Here is a 17,595-nt window from a genome sequence, read left to right on the forward strand (position 1 = left end):
ACTGTCCTCCAAAATCCTAGGCCTGTGACCCACCGCAGTGTGACCCTTGTCAAGTGGTTTAACCTCAGGGATAGGAACCCTCCCCGCACAGAGTGGTTGTGAGACCTTAGACCAGTAGAAAGTGCTCTGCTCAGTGTCGGCCCCTGACATGGTCTCGGAAGAGAAGCCGTGAACCGGGCATCCGTGGCCTCGGCCAGGGTAGCTTTTGTCTTCCAGCCACGACAGGGAAATCAAATCACGGCTCCTGTTTCTTGGCAGGGGTTGAAAAGGAAAGATACGGAGAGAATAATTCTTTTTTTTTTTTTGAGACAGAGTCTCACTCTGTTGCCCTGGCTAGAGTGAGTGCCGTGGTATCAGCCTAGCTCACAGCAACCTCAAACTCCTGGGCTCAAGCAATCCTTCTGCCTCAGCCTCCCGAGTAGCTGGGACTACAGGCATGTGCTACTGTGCCCAGCTAATTTTTTCTATATAGTTTTAGTTGTCTGATTAATTTCTTTCTATTTTTAGTAGAGACGGGGTCTCGCTCTTGCTCAGGCTGGTCTCGAACTCCTGAGCTCAAACAATCCGCCCGCCTCGGCCTCCCAGAGTGCTAGGATTACAGGCGTGAGCCACCGCGCTCGGCCGAGGATAATTCTTTTAAAATGATCGAAACCATCACTCAACTCCCACTATCTCTACCTTTTTGTGTTCGTCCTATTGATTTCACACAGCGGTTTCCACCTCTGAGAACAACTCCCTTGCCAGGCCACCCTCCCGCCCATGGGGTCCACTTCCCGCCCTCCTTTGAGACCTATGGGGTTACCCTGGCATGCTGATAGAATCAAGATTGGGGATTATGGTTTTATATCCTGATTTCAAGAATTGGCAGCGACACTTCATTTCAGTGGCTTGCTGAGCCTGTTTTGTACCAGGCATTGGCCATGGTACGGTTTGGGAAGGTGGCCAGGGGGGAAACTGAGGCATGAGCTGTGGTCTCAGCTCCGATGGTTGTGGGGAGGCACAGGTGGGAATGAAGGATCGATGCCCAGGGCAGCACGAAGTAAGAACTTAGCAGAGGCGTAAATCCCAGCCCGCAGGAATCTGACGAAGAGCCTTAGCGGGGAGTGGGATTGAAGAGCCCAGGTGACTTGGGGCAGGGGAGGTAACAGGGAGGGGACTATTCCCTTTAGTGACCAAAGTCTGGTATCAGTTAACCTTTGCCTAGTTCTTCCCCTTCCTTCCAAATTCTCAGAGCCCTTACCTCCGCACCAGGCAAGCACACTGCCCGTTCTCCCCCAAACCGCGTCTTCACCTGGTCTCGCTGTCCACGGAGACGTGGCGATTTGAGACTGGATGTGCGCATTTGTGTCCGTCAACAGAAGTAGCAAAATCCAGAGGATGAGGCCGTGGAACCCGACTCATGTGGGAGGCAGAGCGGAAGGACCCTATTGGAGTGCGCGTGGGTGTCAAAGACATAAATGTGCGTCAGAGTTTAATCTCTGCTTTGCCAATCACCAGGGAGGAATTGTCACAGCTGCTCTGGCCAGGCTCACATTCACGTACCACAAGGGAACAGCAGAGGATGCAGCTTTATCCTCTGAGATCTTACAGATCATCGAAGGGACTCCCGAGTCAGTGGAGATTCTGATGCTGTCCCTGTTGGGGACATGCGTGGGATCCTGGGAGAGGCAGCCTGTACCCAAACGCCTCCGTTTTCTTTTCCCGAGAGGGCTCTGCGGGGGCTTGCAAGCAGATTGGGGTGTCCAGAAAGGAGGTGCATTGTAAGGTATCTTTGGGAACGGTGCTGAGACATGATCTCCTGGCAAAGCTGAGGACTTGCCGTGGTCCCCGAAAGAGTCATTCAGCGTATTACTCATGGCACTCCAGAGGAGGGGACATATGGAATTATACTTATGAATAACATGTAGTAAAATGAACTTTCCATCTACCTATAAACTACTTAGCACCATTCTGGATATAGCACGTTAAATTGTGTAGAGCCTTTGACAATCGCTCTGTCTTCCAACCCAACTCAAAATTTCAGCAGGCCTTGGTAGGCCTATTATTAATAGATATGAGTCTAATGAAATTATATCTCATGGACAGTGTGACATAGCTAATTGAATATATGGCTTAGGGAGTTATTTTGGGAGCATCAGCATGTTCTATGGTTAGTAGAAGCCATTTTTTTTATTTTTTATTTTTGAGACAGAGTCTTGCTCTGTCACCTCAGCTAGAGTGCAGTGGCATCATCATAGCTCACTTCGACTGCAAACTCCTGGGCTCAAGCGATGCCTCAGCCTCCTGAGTAGCTGGAACTACAGGTGTGCACCACCACGCCCAGCTAATTTTTCTATTTTTTGTAGAAATGGGGTCTCACTGTTGCTCAGGCTGGTCTCAAACTCCTGACCTCAAGTGATCCTCCCATCTCAGCCTCTCAAAGTGCTAAGATTACAGGCATGAGCCACCGTGTCTGGCCTCTGCCTACCTTTTTTAAAGCAAAATTTCAATTCAAAAAATTTTTTTTGTCTCTTCCTATTTATTAATCTTTCAAATCTCTCTACTCTAGTCACCAAGAAATGACTGGAGACTGGGAACTCTTGAGCACCTGGGATCAGCATTTGTAGCTGCCCACTTTGAAAACACCCAGATTGGCTGGTGCCACATCTCTCTTTAAATTGGCACCAGAGATTGCAACAGATTGAAAAGAAAACTCAAAAAACCAAAGGTCCATCACTTGAGGACTGGCTAAACAACTCATGGTACTTTTAATGAAATTACAAAGCTTCATCACAAAGTTCTTAGGTCCTAAGACATACGTGATAAAAAATGTGTATAACCTTACAATAGCAATGGCTGGATACTTTCTGCACAGCCCTTGTATATGTATTGTATATATTTGTGCTTTTATGGCAGGAGAGAGTTTCTGGAAGGATATGTAAGAAATGCTAACAGTGGAGAATCTGAGCTGGAAGGAATTTTTTTTGTTGTACACCATTATTTTACTGCTGGATTTTTTTCCATGTGCATGTATTTTTTTCAATGAAAAATAAGTGAATGAATTTTTTTAATACTTGGGAAAAAAAAGCCAGCCAAAAGGAGATGTTTCCGGCCATTTGGGCAGGAGCCGGCCGCCTTACGGAGGGCTGTAGCACCGCCACTCGGAGGGCTCCACCTCACACAGCAGAACCCCGGAATCCCCAGCCTGTGCCTCTGCCCTCGGCCCACGGCCTGCTTCCTCAATCCCTTCGGTCTACCATTTCACCGTCTCTGTGCAGCAAGAACGAGATTTTTCTTGCTCTCCGCGGCCAGTCTTTGATGTAGCACAATGCAGGATGCCTCTGATTAAATGTAGGCGGACTTCCTTTTTGTCTTTTGGGGTCCACCTTTTCCCCCAGCAGTTTGCCTGGTGGCCAGACAGACCCATCTCTTCTTCGGGAACAAATCTGTAAATTACTCTCAAATCCTGCCTTTCCAGTGGCTGGGCATCGTCTCCCATCCAGTAAGTATTTCAGCCATAATCACTATTGGACATTTTTCTCCTTTTGTGGGTACAGTCTACATTCTATTATTACGCACCAGCCTTCTTTTCCTCTGATTTTTTTGTAATGCCAATCTTGGTTTCCTACATAGACCAAAAGCACTTTGAGGCCAAGAATCACGTGTTTTATTTCTTTTCTTTCATTTCGCCATGCTCCCCTTTTCCCCCTGCCTGTCACGGTGCAAGCAATACTGAGTGTAGAATGGGCATGCGATAAATCCTTCTGGGTAAACAAATAAAGCGTGCCTCATCGCGCCCCAGCAGAGCTCCGGAGCCCCATAGGCAGATGGCAGTTGAGGTCGGCGAGGAGGAAGGGCGGGTCAGACAGATGAATGTATCAGAGCTGAGTTCTCCTCCTGGGATAGATGGTACTTCCTGACACCTCAGCATTTCCAGCAGCACATGGGATCATTAGAGTATTTAACGAGTGTCTGCAGGGTGCATAGCATTTTGCTAAACATTATCCTAATGCTCTATCTTATATAAATAGGGGTGTTGTCTGAATGGGCGAGATCACATTTTGTCACACCATTATCTCAGCCTTTGCCTTTCTCGTCCCTCCCTGCCCCTGCCACCCTTCACACCCACACAACCACATGATACGTGCAGTGATAAAAATGCTGGTGTGATGGGGTGTGGGTCCCTTCCTGCTCTAGCTGTGCGGCTGTGGGCAAGTCTCCTCCCTCCCCTGGGCTTTGGCGTCCTCAGCAATAAACCGATGTTCCGTGCAGTGAGACGATCTCCTGGGTCTCCTCCAGGTCTGCCTTCCGTGACCCTGGTGTCCCTTTACCCCTGCTGCCCCCATCACTGAGCCTCTGGTGACTTGTGTTTTTTTCCCCAATTGCTCTCAGGAATTGTGCCCCAGCCCCCAGTTTATCATTGGCGGAGCCACGCGCACAGACGTTCGGCAGGGTGGTCTAGGTGAGTGGCTGGGGCAAGTCCTGTTTGTTCTGTGGAGGGCGGGGTGTGTGTAATATCAGAGCAACCCCAGAGTAACCTGTAGCGCTTGACCAACGGGATTATGTCCCTGATTTCTCCATATTGGTTTGTGCTTTTGCAGTCAGTCTTCACTCTGGGGCTGAAGGCTGGAACTACCTTTAGGCTCCCCCAACAAGAGGTTTTTCTGCCAGCTCACTTAGCCACTTTAGTGCTGGAGTAATGAGTAGATAATCATGCTGCACTGTGTTTTCCTAGTAGTTACCTGTAAGCAGACATAATTTGCCCTATGGAATAGCCATGTCTCTGTTATTAGGGATGTCATAATTGATGCTTTTAGAATTAGTAAGAAAACAATCTTATCTTTCTAGCCAGGCATTCTTTCATAGGCCTGGGATCCTGGAATCAAGAATTTTTATTTCCGAACCTATCATATTCCTTTCAAATCAAGTGCAGTTAAGTGTAAGAAATAATTTCATTTTGTTATGTAAGTCCTCGCCCCGGCTGTGGGAACTGAGGCTCCCCTTGGTAGTGGATCAGCTTTATTGATCTCATCAGCCCTCCTGGGCCCAGGGCCTCCCGGACGGGAGTTTCTCCATGGAGTTGGAAACCAGTGACGGTTTATGGACAACCTGGCCCTGAATTGAATTCTCCGGGCTTCCAAACTGCCCTCCGGTGACAGCTGCAAACTATAGACCTGGAAATGAACACAAAGAAGAAACAAATCCTACTTGGTGAAAATCAGCAAAACAAACAAAAACCTCAGCATCCACACCAACCCCGTAACCTGTTTTTTTAGGAGGTTTTCCCTTTTTCTCTTTCCTCCTTGTTCTAGCGAGGAAAACCTTTTCGCTTCAGCCTGCTGGAAACTTTCACGATTTTGAAAATTGCAGGGCATTTTATTTTAAATGCTTCCAGTGTTCGCTCCTCTAATGCGCAGAGCAAATATGCCCCGGCCCGGCCGGAGCCTGCCGGTCAATCAGCAGGAGCCATCGGGGCGCACGACCTGCTCCCGCCCCACAGCCTCGCTTCCCGGGCGTTGCGCGGGGCGGCAGAGGGCGGCGTGCTGACCTTCCCTTGTCCTCGGCCGGTGTGCGCTTTTCCTTCCAGCTCCATGTTGGAGCTGATTTAGCGTGTCTCTGGGAAACGCGACCTCCAAGGTGCCTTTAGCAGCTCCTTGTTAAAAGACGTTTTAACTTTGGGAAAGGTATTTAGTAAGTACTTTTCATTGATTGGCTCGGATGGATTTTTCTTTGAATAGTTTTAAGCGAGGAGAAGAGAGGGTTTCCAGAAGGGGCCGGAGCGTTGCCATGGTGAGCGTGCGCCGCGGGCGGCGGTGGAGGCTGGCGGTGCGGGAAATGAGCCGCTGATTGACTGGGGGTCCCGCTCGCGTCAGAACGAACCGGGCGACCCCCACGCCGCCGCCCTGGGGGAGCGCCGCCCGCGCGGGGCTGTAATGGACGGGCGCGCAGGGGCCTGGGCGGGCGGAGCCTCGGCAAGCGGAGAAGTGGGCGCCTCACAGCTCCCAGCCCGCCGCTCCGGGCCGGGGTGGCGGCCGGTGGCTGCGTCGCGACCGCCCGCGTGGCCCTGGGCAATGAGCAGACTGCGGCGAGGTTAAGAGGAGAGACTCCTCACCCGACACACGGCGCGTTCCCGGGGAGCAAGGCGGCAGCGCGCAGCGCTGTTGGAGCAGGGCGTGACGCCGACTAGCGTTTGTTCGATGCTTCGTTGGCTTTTCAGAATCGAGTACAGTGCTGTGGAGTGTGCTTCAGGTTTTTTTTTTTTTTTTAATTTATGATTTTTTTTAAACAGTTGATCTGGACAATGAAAATGATATCTTTTTGCGTAGAGTTCTGTGTTATTATTTTTAGTATTGTTTTGAATACGCACAGTTTAAAAATTAAAACAACAGAAAGGTGCCCAGTGGAGGCTGCTCCCCGCCTGTCTGCATCTACTCCATTGTTCACTGCCTGGTAACCACTTTTTTTTTAAACTTCGTTCGGCATCTCTTTATGCAAATTCAAGCAAATCAAAATACATATTTTAATTTTTATCCCGTTCTGGCATTGAAGGCAGCGTACTATAAACACTGTTTGGCACCTTGCCATTATTCACTGTTATTTCACTTAATAAAATATCGTAGAGATCTCTCCATGACAGTCTGTAAGACACTCCATTCCTTTTTAGCCACTCAGCGTGCTATACTCTTTTGTGTGGACGCAGCACGGTTGATTTGTGGTTTATCCTGTCTCCCTTTGATGGACACTTGAGTTATTTTCTTGCTGTTATAAAAAGTGTCGCAGTGCATCTCCTTGTTTGTACATCGTGTCGCGTGTGTGAGGCTGTGTGCCAGCAGGTCCAACATGTGGCTGCTCGCATGAGGGTGGGGTATCCATCCTTCCTTCCTCCTGACTGTCCTTGCAAAGCCAGATTTTCATCCTAGAGTGTGAGCCTCTGGCTCCCATCAGAGTTCACGCTCACATGGAGCCCGGGAGCCGGCATTCTTTGCAGAGGTGTTTTAGGGAAATAAAGATCGAGGAGGCTGAATGCTAAGGACCCAGCGAATCCAAACAATTCTTACTGTAGGGTATGATGTTTCTTTGGGTAGCTCAGCCCCTGCAGGAAGACAGTGTGGTTTTGCCTCCACACAAGTAATTAAATGAGAAAATCCTTTGATGAAAGAGCCTCCAAACAAAAGCCCTCCCTGGACCCCCAGGCCTCCTGGTACCCTGTGAAGGAGAGTTCTCCAAAGATGCTGAGCCTGCAGTCCCAGCCTTTCCTCGCTCCTTGTTCTCCGTGGAGCCTGTACTCACCAGGTCTAGCAAGGGCCACACATGCTCAGTGTCCTACTGGGGTGTGAGGTCTCAGGGTCACCCCATGTAGTGACGGAGTAAGCGGCAAGTGTGTAGTTCCCTGTGGAACGCACCTGTGGGTGCCCATTCGCAGTGGGTGCTGCAGGTTGCACATCACTCAGGGGACCTCAGGGACCCAGCCTGTCCCTCCGCTGCTCATTCCAGCACAGTCTGTCTCTCCCTTGCATTTTGGCCCATGCATATCTCAGAGCATCTTGAGGCCCTTATGGCCACTGAAGTGGACCCTATTCTACACAGGAAGTACCCCTTTCTGGCTTCGTGCACCCACATTGTAAGTCACACCTGTGTATCAACCACAAGTCCTACGGTCACTGGCCTTAGAAGTCCAGCCCAACTAGCTCAAGGAAAGGAAGATTTATTGGCACGTCCAACAAGACCATGGAAGGGGAAGGGCAGCGTTGGTCTCTGGGAAGCCTGGCTCTGGGGGCTAAATGTTCCTGGCACACTCCCTGCCCACCTTTTGTATCTACTGGTATCTACGGATTGGCTTCACTCTCTTCCATGGCAGACACGATCCATCGGCAGGAAATCTGACCACTGGTGGTTCCAAGCTTCATCCCAGCAGCATCATAAACCGGCTTTGGTTTTACAGATCTCAGAAAAGCACTCTGATGTGATGGTTTGGGTCGTCACCCACTCCTTGGGCCGGTTACTGCAGCCAGAGGAGGTGAGGTACCATTTGGTCGGCCCAACCTGGGTCATGGGTCCGCTCTTGTGACTGGGAACCCCCCTCCAAAACCACAGGGAGAATTCTCCAGAAGAAGGGAGCAGTGGCTCTGGCCAGACAGAATAAGGCAAGTGCACCTCACACGTAAGTGGAGGGGACCCAGGTCTGACCCAGCCTGCACTTTCCCTCTGCCCTCTGCCCCTCATGGCCCTAGCATCTTCCCCTCCCCAGATCCATTACTCTGCATTGCTACCAGAAATGCCTTTGTGGAGGTCCCTCTTCTCTCTCCGATCTGCCACTAGCAATGGCTAATTCAGCAGGCACAAGTAGACCTGCCGGGGCCTCTCCACCTCAGTTTTCACAGCTGTAAAGCGGGGATACAATCAAACCCAGCTGTCTGAGTGATGGTGCTGAGTAGAGAATTGACACTTGGTGCCTGTTTTCTGGGAAACTTTCGATCTGTTGATCTAAACCCTTTTATCATATAATCATGTGAACACAGGTGTAGCCTAAATCTGAGGCTACTTGTGTTTTTCTTCTTTCCTTTCCACTCTTGACCATCAGGCTGGATCAGGCATTTAGAGTAAAAGTCCCATCCTGAAGTTGCTTATGTGCCTTTATTTTCAAAGGATTTCAAAGTCTCATGGCTTATCCACTTGGCTTTCCCCAGCCTGCTGACACTGATGGTTGGGTGCATAAAGGTGTTTGGAGGTGCTTGCTGGTCCTCGACCATGGAAGGATGTCCCAGGAACAGACCACGAGTGAGACTGTCCCCGGCCCCTGCTGGTGGCTGTGGATAAAGGAACACTCACGGGACCCTGTGGCCCCTAGTGGGACTCAGCGTTGGCTTGTGTCGGAAGCTCAGCAGTAACTGCAGGTGCCAGCGACCTGCCAGGCAGGCTCCACCCAGGCCTTACCTTAGTTCGTCACAAACAGGGACACACTAGGATATGGTGTCATTTGTGCTCAGGGTTGTGAAAACACAACAGGACTTGAACTGTCTTCCGGTGAAAACGGGCCCAAAGGCCACTTGAGGGATGTTATTCAATAACAGTAGAAGACCTTGGTCTCTGAAAAAGGAAATTCGATGCTTGCTGCTTTCAGGAACTGGGAGCAGGAGATTTTCTTCTTTAACAGATGAGGTATAGAAACTTCCAGAATGTAGACAGAAATGAGAGTGATTTTTGAATAACACATGCTACAAAGTTTGTCCAGACTTTTGACCTAGTGGGTGGTTTATTTTCCATGGGGAGCAGGACTAGTAAGTGACAGGAGCTTTGATAAGCCCTGGGGTTTCCCCGTCCATGTTCTGCCTCCCACCTGTTCCCACTCTCCCTCTCACACTCTGCGTCTGCGCCTGTACGTGCTCCCCTTGCCTCGCCCCTGCTCTCTGCTGACCCAATTTTCCTTTTTGGCTCTATGGAACTGGTATCTTTTTTGTCTTTGTTGTATTTATTGAATAGAGTTTTATATTCCTTATTCCTGTTTTGCAAAGAGGATGACTGGACCTTTTTATGCACCTCTAAAGAGAAACAAAGCACCAGCAGCAAAAACCTAGAACCAGGTGCCTTGTCTCTGCAGCCTCCCGTGGCCCTCCTCTCCCAGCCAGTGCCCCCTGCGGAGCCAAGTACCAGAGCAGGGGCTGGCCCACACCCAGCGCTAGTGGGTGGTTGGGAGTCCTGTCAGCATCTTTAAGAGCACTTTCCCAGACACCTTTTGATCTTCGAGGATGGAGGCAAAGTCGATCGATTCACTAGGACTGAGTGGTGACTTTTAATGAGCAATCAGGGAAGCCTCAGAGAACAGAAAGGACTAAGTCCGATCATTGATTGTGAGGAGCGCAGGGTCAGAATTCCGGGAGGCGGGAAAAACTGCAGATGACAGTTCCACGCAGCCCGGTGGCCTTAACTGTGATACGGGGGACGCGGCTTTGCTAACGGGGCTTTTTCTACCTGTGGCTCATCTTTTTTTCTCTCTTTCTTGGTTCCTGGAGCTCGGTGCCCTCCTGGTCAGTTCCACTCGCACCGCTGTCCCGTCTGCTTGGAGCAAAGGGCCCGGCACACCCAGTCCCGCTTTAATAGTGAGGATTTGAGACAGCGGGTGTGGGAGGCTTTGCATATTGCGCATTAGTTCAAGAGCACGAGAGAATGCCACGTTCCGTGGTGACTTTCACTCGCCCTCGCTAACTTTCTTCTTTACGGTGTGAATGCAGGCGAGAAGCACAGGCAGAGAAGTCACAGATTATTTTCATACCACGTAAGAATTATGACAAACAGCCCGAACACCACTTCTGCTCGTCGCTGTTTCAGAATTGTGCTGCTTATTAGGCTCCTTTCCAAATCCCTTATTTAGGACCTTAATAAAGAAGCACAAACATTACTATATTATACTTTTTAAAAAGCATATTTTGATAACTGTTCATATAATTATTTTTTATAGTCCAATTTTTTCGTTTTATGCATTTAGAAAGATTATTCTGAGATCAGATCCTGACTCACTCCCTGTTATAATAACAGGGTCTCACTCTGTCACCGGGGCTAGAATGCAGTGGTGTCTTCATAGCTCACTGTAACCTCCAACTTCTGGGCTCAAGCGATCCTCTGCCTTGTTCTCCCAAGTAGCTGGGACTATGGGTGTGCACCACCACGCCTGGCTAATTTTTCTATTATTTTGTAGAGATGGGGTCTCGCTCCTGCTCAGGCTGGCCTCAAACTCCTGGCCTCAAGGGATCCTCCCATCTTGGCCTCCCCCAACCTAGGCCTCCCCAGTTGCTAGGATTACAGGTGTGAGCCACTGTGCTTGGACCTTGAGGACAGTGTTTCTCCATCACTTTATAGGCCTGTGGCCGAAAATATCCCTTCTTGCTCTCATCAGACTTGGCTTAGGGTTATTGGGCTCTTACAGTGTTTCCTCCTTGCCTTACCCCCTTAAATGCCATTTGCTCTTACCTGTTTTCCTTGGGGTAGTACCTCCTGTTCTCCTTTCTCTCCTGGATCCTGGGTAGCCAGAGCTAGAGGGATCGAGGGAAGGATTAACTCCAGGGGCCACATCTGAAATGCCTACAGAGGTCACATAAATGAGTAAAGTAGGCCAGGAGTAGATAACAATAGGGAATAGTGGAGACTGTGGCAAACTAGAGAGCATGCCCTGTGTGAGAGGGAGGCCATCACCCAGCTTGAGCCGCATGTTACCGTGTAGGAGCCAGGAGACCTTCCCTGACCGCCCTGCATTTAACAGTGCTGCCCTAGTTCCTCTCGCCCTGCTTTGCTTTCTTACCAGTGTCTACCACCAAGGATTCTTCCCCACTATGGCATCCTTGGGGCCTAGAATACTTGGCACAGAGTGGATGCTCAATAAATATTTGTAGAATGAATAGATGGAGGAATTTTGGCCAGATTTTGCAGTTTTCTCAAGAAACCAGAAATTCTGGATTTTGTTTTAGACACCTAGAAATCACCATGCAGGCCAGTACTGTACAGGAGAGGTCTGCAAGCTGGTTATGACTGGTTTGTCACCTTCAGTCTGTACCGAGCCCCCACTGAATTATGGCACTGACCTTTGGGCTGTTCTGCATTCCAGTCAGCTTTCGCCCTTGGATCTGGTTGAGCTACTGCTAGCTGCCCTCGGGGCGGTCTTCGGAGAGACTGTACCGCTGCAGACACGCCCCAGGCACACCTGTGGCCTGGCCAGGTCGCCTCCACCACTCCCTTTACCAGCTGTGCTTCCGTCCTGTCTCCTTTCGTGTCGTTTTGCTCCCAGGCACTGTGCTCAGGATACTTTCCCAGCCGGAAAATGCCTTGTTTTCTGTCCACAACACCCACTGGGCTCCTGGGCATTTATACATCTGAGTTCACGTTGCCTCCTCTCTTCCTGTATTTGCGCTGGAAGACCAGCCTCTTTTTGCTGTGGAAAGTCTCTGTTATGTGTTGAATACTTGATGCACTTTAAAGACCCCGCAGGACATTGGGAAGCCTCGGAGCACCTAGCCCCAAGCTGGGAGTGCCACACAATTGACAGTCATTTTTGGAGGGGGACATCTAACAACTGGTCCAGGCTGTCCCCGGCAACAGCAGTGATGCTCCATTTTCACACCTCACCGCGTACATTTCAGCCATGGCTGGAGCTGACAATCTCCGTCTTCGTGCTCATCTTTTAATTTTTTTCTCCGTTACACCTGGCTTCTAGCGTTTTGTCTTATTTTTGAATCCAAAGGGCATTATAATTAAACTCAGTGAGCAAGCCGCCTTCCCTTGAAATGGGCTCTGAGGTGTATTTACATAAGCTCCAAATGTATTTATGTAGTGTTTTTATCCCCCGCTGGTGAATCAATTCTTTTATTTACTATTTGCATTTTTATTTACTAAATAAAATTCCATTTTATTTACGATTCCATTTTTATTTACTAATCAATTCCGTTTCAATTTACTAAGGTCTGATCGAGAGCTGGAGGTGGGCAGGGAGGTCCTGAAGCAGTTTGCTGCCGCTGGGTCTCACCCCTCCAACCGTGGGGGAGGTTGGATGGGACTGGGCTGGCGGCTTCCTGGGCAACCAGGAAAACACTGAGATGATCTGAATGCGTTCCCTCCGCTGTGAAGAGGTTTCTTTCTTTTCTTCCTTTTCCTCTCCAGCAATAACTTAGAAGTCAAGGCAAGATGGCTTCTGATTCAAAGATAACATTTCCTGTTTTTTTATCCAGCTTTTCCTGTTTTTTTCCCCTCTTTTTTGAAGCACATTAACTCCCTGGGGTGCTCTGCAGCTCCTGGAAGCCGAGGACACCCCCGCCCAGAATTGTCCTTGGCCAAGTGTTGGGCTATGTTGTGGTCGCCCCTCCCCACCCCGACTCTGCTGCCAGGTCTGAGAGGCCCCTTCTGGGTCGCCATGGGAACCAGGAGCGGAGGTGCCAGGCGGCCTGTGGGGGGCAGCAAAAGTGGATTATTTAGTGTGCTTTATTATATGTAGTACAGCTCGAAAGAGTTATTTTGAGGATATAAAAATTATAGTTGCCATAAATGAGTCACACTGCCATTGCTCAGAAAAACACCAGTAAGACTTGGGGCTAATTTTTGAAACTCTGCTAGTGACTCTGCTCCCCAGGGTGACCCCATGCCCCAGCCCCTGCCGAGAACATGGCACCTGGGCCCGCTGGAGTTTCTGGACATCTGCGATGCCCAGTGCTGATTGACGCACTCTAGGGTCTTGCTTCTAGAACAATGGTACCTTGCTACAGTGTGGCCATCAGGACAATGTTCCAGCAAGGTATGCTAGGTTCCTAATGCACAGACACAGCAGGAGGCGGGTTCGTGGTGTCAAATGTGGTGATGCAGGTATGGCTGCGGGTGGATGCCCACAAGAGTGAAGGAAACGTGGCTTAGCTGACATACTCATTTGTCAGCATCAGGAAGAACTTTCACAGTCCATTCATTCATTGCAGTGTTTATGCGCCGCCTGGCCGGCCTGCACAGGTGCTGCTACTGGATGGTGATGATGTGGCTTGGAGGAGCAGCTGACAATGATCTCAGAGTAAACAGGAGTCCCTGAAGATGCAAAAAGGCCATGGCAGAGCTGGATCCAGGTGTCACCGGGCGTCTGGATCTGGGGCTGAGCTGGGGGAGTGCACAGAGGTGGAGGGTGGCCACGCAGCACCCGCGTGAGCTGGAGTCTGCCAGGTTCAGAAATGTGTAGCTTTGCCTGTCTCACAGGGGTGAGGATTGGCATCTATATGATTTGGAGGTAAAGAAGAATGGGATAATTATATGGCTTGAAGGGCCTGAAGGAGGTCAAGAGGTCACTCACCCAAATCCAGGTGGACCTGAGTCTAATCACAATATACCAGGGGTCTTCAGAGACGTGAATGTCGGAAGCTGGGTGAGATGAGACCCTACTTGGGAACCAAGCTGGAGGAGCAGGTCAGAGCCTCCCTTTGACTGTTAAAATTTCCTTTATCCAGAGAAGGCAGAAGTAAGTGAAGGAAGGAGGAAGCAGAGAGTGGGTCCCAGAAAACTGTAGTAGTAGGCTAAAGAAATATCATCGTCATCATCATCAGTGACATTTACAATGTTAAGCAATTGTTTCGAACCGTGGACTTAGGAGAAGCCGTTTTGTCCAGCCTGCCTCTGATGCAGGAAGACTTTCCCCAGCCCTGATTTGATTGCGGATCTTCTGGCTCACTAGTTCTCAATGAAGGGGTGATTCTCGCCCCAGGGGACATTTGGCAGCGTCTGGAGACATTTTTGTTTGTCCTACTTTGGTGTGGGGGGTGCTAGTGGCATCTAGTGAGCATGTCCTACAATGCACAGGACAGCCCCCACCACAAGGAGTCACCCATCCCCAAGTGTCAGCAGCACGGAGGCTGAGAAGCCCTGTTTGGGCAGGATACACCTGTGTTACGTACGGGGGCTTTATTAACTGAGATGGTAGCTTTGTGTTCTAAATCTGGCTCTAGTTCTGCATAGTATTAGTGTATGCTGCTTTCTGTTTCCCTGTTTGCAATATCAGCTACAACATGGATTAAATCATAGGACTTTCTTGCTGGTAATCAGGATATGAACTTTCAAATCACCTCTGACAAATTCATACCAAGGTGAATTCATTCCAGAAGCATTTTATGCTAGAGTCTAGGAGGAGCATGAGGTCCACTGTCTGCCTCCAGCCAGCTTCTGGTCTAGCCAGAGAGATGGGGATTGTCAACAAAGCAAGAATAACCAGAAGTGTGTGTGTGTGTGTGTGTGTGTGTGTGTGTGTGTGTGTGTGTGAACATTTTAATGCAGCCAAGGTGGCATGGATTAAATGCCAAGGACTTGAAAAGGCATATTGACCAAGGGGAGGGAGGGAGGCTCTGTGACTGCTTAGCAGTAATGCCCAAAGCTGAAACAGTGGCCTGTGTTGTATAAAAACACCCAGAGCAGCCTTCCACAGAAAAGCAGGCAAAGCATGCCTCCGCTGTGATTAAATATTGAAGATGGATTTTTAAAAAACAGGCATATATTAGTAGGGTCAAAATCTTGACATTACATTCACATGTGCAGTCAGCATAGCAGTCTTTATTTTTGTCAACGGTTCCTTGCTTGCTGGGGAGCCCCGATTTTTTTCATTGACCATGAATGGAAGGGAAACATAAACTGGCCAATTAAAGGTTTTGTGCCTCTGCCTGTTACAGGTTCTTGTCTCTTTTGGATAAATATCCCTTATTCAATTATTCTATCTGAGTGGTGCTATAGACCGAATGTTCGCACTCCCACACCCCCAAATTCATACGTCGAAATCCCAGCACCCACTGTGATGGTACCAGGAGGTGGGGCTTTGGGGAGGCCATCAGGTCATGCGGGTGGAGCCCTCGTGAATGGGATAGTGCCCTGTAGAAGAGGCTCAGGAGAGCCCTCATCCCTGCCACCATGTGAGGACGAAGAAGGTGCCCTTTTGGGAACCAGGAGGATGGGCCTCACTGGACACCGAATCTGCCTTGATCTTGGACTTCCCAGCCTCCTCCCAAACTGAGAGAAATGAATTTCTGTTGTTTATAAGGCATCTACTATGGAATTTTGTTACAGCAGCTCGAATGGACTAAGGTGGTGGTTTCTCACTTCGTAAAGGCTTGTCCCTTCCCTGCCTCCCCAAGATGGCGCCTGGATATGAGGAAGGCCCAGATGTTCTCCTGGCAGTGGGAGAAGCCAGCTAGTCCTTGTGCAGCATGGTGCTGTCCTCTGGATCTTGCTGGTCTCCTGGGTGTGACCGGTGCACTGCGTGGTCTCTGTGACTCCCTCTGGGTCCAGTGGACCCTCCCTGGCTATCTCAGCCCCACCTGAGTGCTTGTTAGCCCTGCAGACATGACATGTCACACCTCCCACCCCGTGTCTAGCCCACGATGTCTCCTCTGCAGCCTCTGCCCTAGGAGTGACCCACCTTTGTCCTTCCTGCCTCAGCTCAGCCAGGTATGACGGCTGAGGGAGCCTTGGGGTGCCTCTTCCATGTCTCTCATCTTCTCTCTGCCTGAGTGCTCCGTGACACCATTTCTGTTGTGCTGCCTGGTTCCCTCATGGGAAGCGGGGCGCACACCCTGTCTGTTTTGGCTTCCTCTTCAGACTACCTGGAGTTTTGCTGTTGCTCCCATTCCAGCTGTTGTTCAACCTCAAGGTGAGGGGGGGCTCCTGCAGGGTTCCGATGTCTGATCTTTTTCCTTTCTTTCCTTCCTCTCTCCTTCCAGCCCAGAAGCATCTCCACTTCTTCCCTTGGTGTTTGGGAAATTCCATTAAGCTATAGACTGAGTTCTTACTACCTACAGCTTAAAATAACATTAGATGTTCAGACCTTCAAGCTTTGATTTTAATGTACAAAGGGAATTTTTGAATTAAGAGATTTCTTTTTTAACAAAGCCTGATTCAGGATTATTGTCCCTTGGTGGACTTAACATTTTTTTTTTGACAGAGCAGAGTGATGACTTCATTGTTACGGTTGGGGGTCTGTCTGCTCTTCACTGGAAGTCCTGGAGCCTGATGATCCAACGGATGAGGAGTTCTAGGGGCTTGTTGTTTGAGTGGAATAAAAAAATCAGTTTATTATTTTAATGAACATTGCACCCATTACATACATAACCTGAAGAAGGAATTGGAAGAGCAGAACTCAGTTCTCAGAACTTCCCCTGAGGTCCATGACCCAGGACACTCCACTGTAGCTCCCTCGTTTGCCCGAGTCCTGCTCAATCAGAGTGTCAGTGCGTGGCCCAAATGTGGCACTGCCGTTATGCCGCTGAGAGGAAGGATGGCAACTATAATTAATTTTTAGCGGCTTAACACATGAAGGTTTTTTCCTGCTCACATAAGGTTTGCTGTGGATTCTGGAACTCTCTAAGGCAACTTTCTTCTAAACTGTGACTGAGGTATCCAGACTGCTTGCATCTTGTAGCTATGGCTCTAGAGCAGATGCCTTCCAGGTCATAGCAGCAGGGCAAGAGGGAACTGGAGGGTTGTATACTGGCTCCTAAATGCTTTGTCCTGGAGATGAAACTCACCACTCATTGCCTGTTGGCCAGAACTGGTCACATAGCCCTGCAGTGGGGCAGGAAATATGAGGGACCCTTGGATAGATAGATGGTAGATGGTAACTGTCTCTGCTGTAGTCACTAAGGACGCCCACATTGCTAAATCCAACAGTCAGTTTTCAGTCCTCATCTTCTTGGGTCCACGTGCAACATCTGACCCAGCTGATGTACCTGTTCTGCTTGACACACTCTCTTCATTCGGTTTCTGGGACAACACACTGGAGTAGGTTTGCCTTTTACCCCAGTGTTTACTCTTTCTCAGCCTTCTTATGCTGTGGGGATTATAATTTAGTGAACACCTACTATGTTCCAGTTGTTACCAATCTCATTTGATGGCACAGTACTTATTGCTGTAGGTATTAGTATTCCTGCTATTGTATAGATTACGAACCTTTCCCCAGTTCACACAGCTAGAAATGGCAGAGAAAGATTTCTGGACTGTCTTGTTTTGTTTTCCCACTAAGGGATTGAATCCGGTCACTGTAATCAATCTGAAAAGGCTCTAGAAGTCTCTTGTTCTCTTGCCCTTTCAAAGAAGTGCTCCCAAGCCTTGGGCAGGATTTCT

At 49.4% G+C, this 17,595-nt stretch overlaps 1 protein-coding gene across 1 annotated transcript in view; it reads left to right on the forward strand.

Moving 5' to 3' along the window:
- CAPN8 (calpain 8) overlaps positions 1–17,595 on the forward strand; it is a 54,466-nt gene that overhangs the window by 838 nt on the left and 36,033 nt on the right. The window contains exon 2 of the mRNA XM_012644054.1: positions 4,372–4,441. Coding sequence (XP_012499508.1) covers positions 4,372–4,441 — 70 coding nt within the window. The remainder of the gene's footprint in view (positions 1–4,371; positions 4,442–17,595) is intronic.

Source organism: Propithecus coquereli, unplaced genomic scaffold, assembly GCF_000956105.1.
Source record: "Propithecus coquereli isolate 6110/MARCELLA unplaced genomic scaffold, Pcoq_1.0 Scaffold205, whole genome shotgun sequence".
Classification (NCBI taxonomy): domain Eukaryota; kingdom Metazoa; phylum Chordata; class Mammalia; order Primates; family Indriidae; genus Propithecus; species Propithecus coquereli.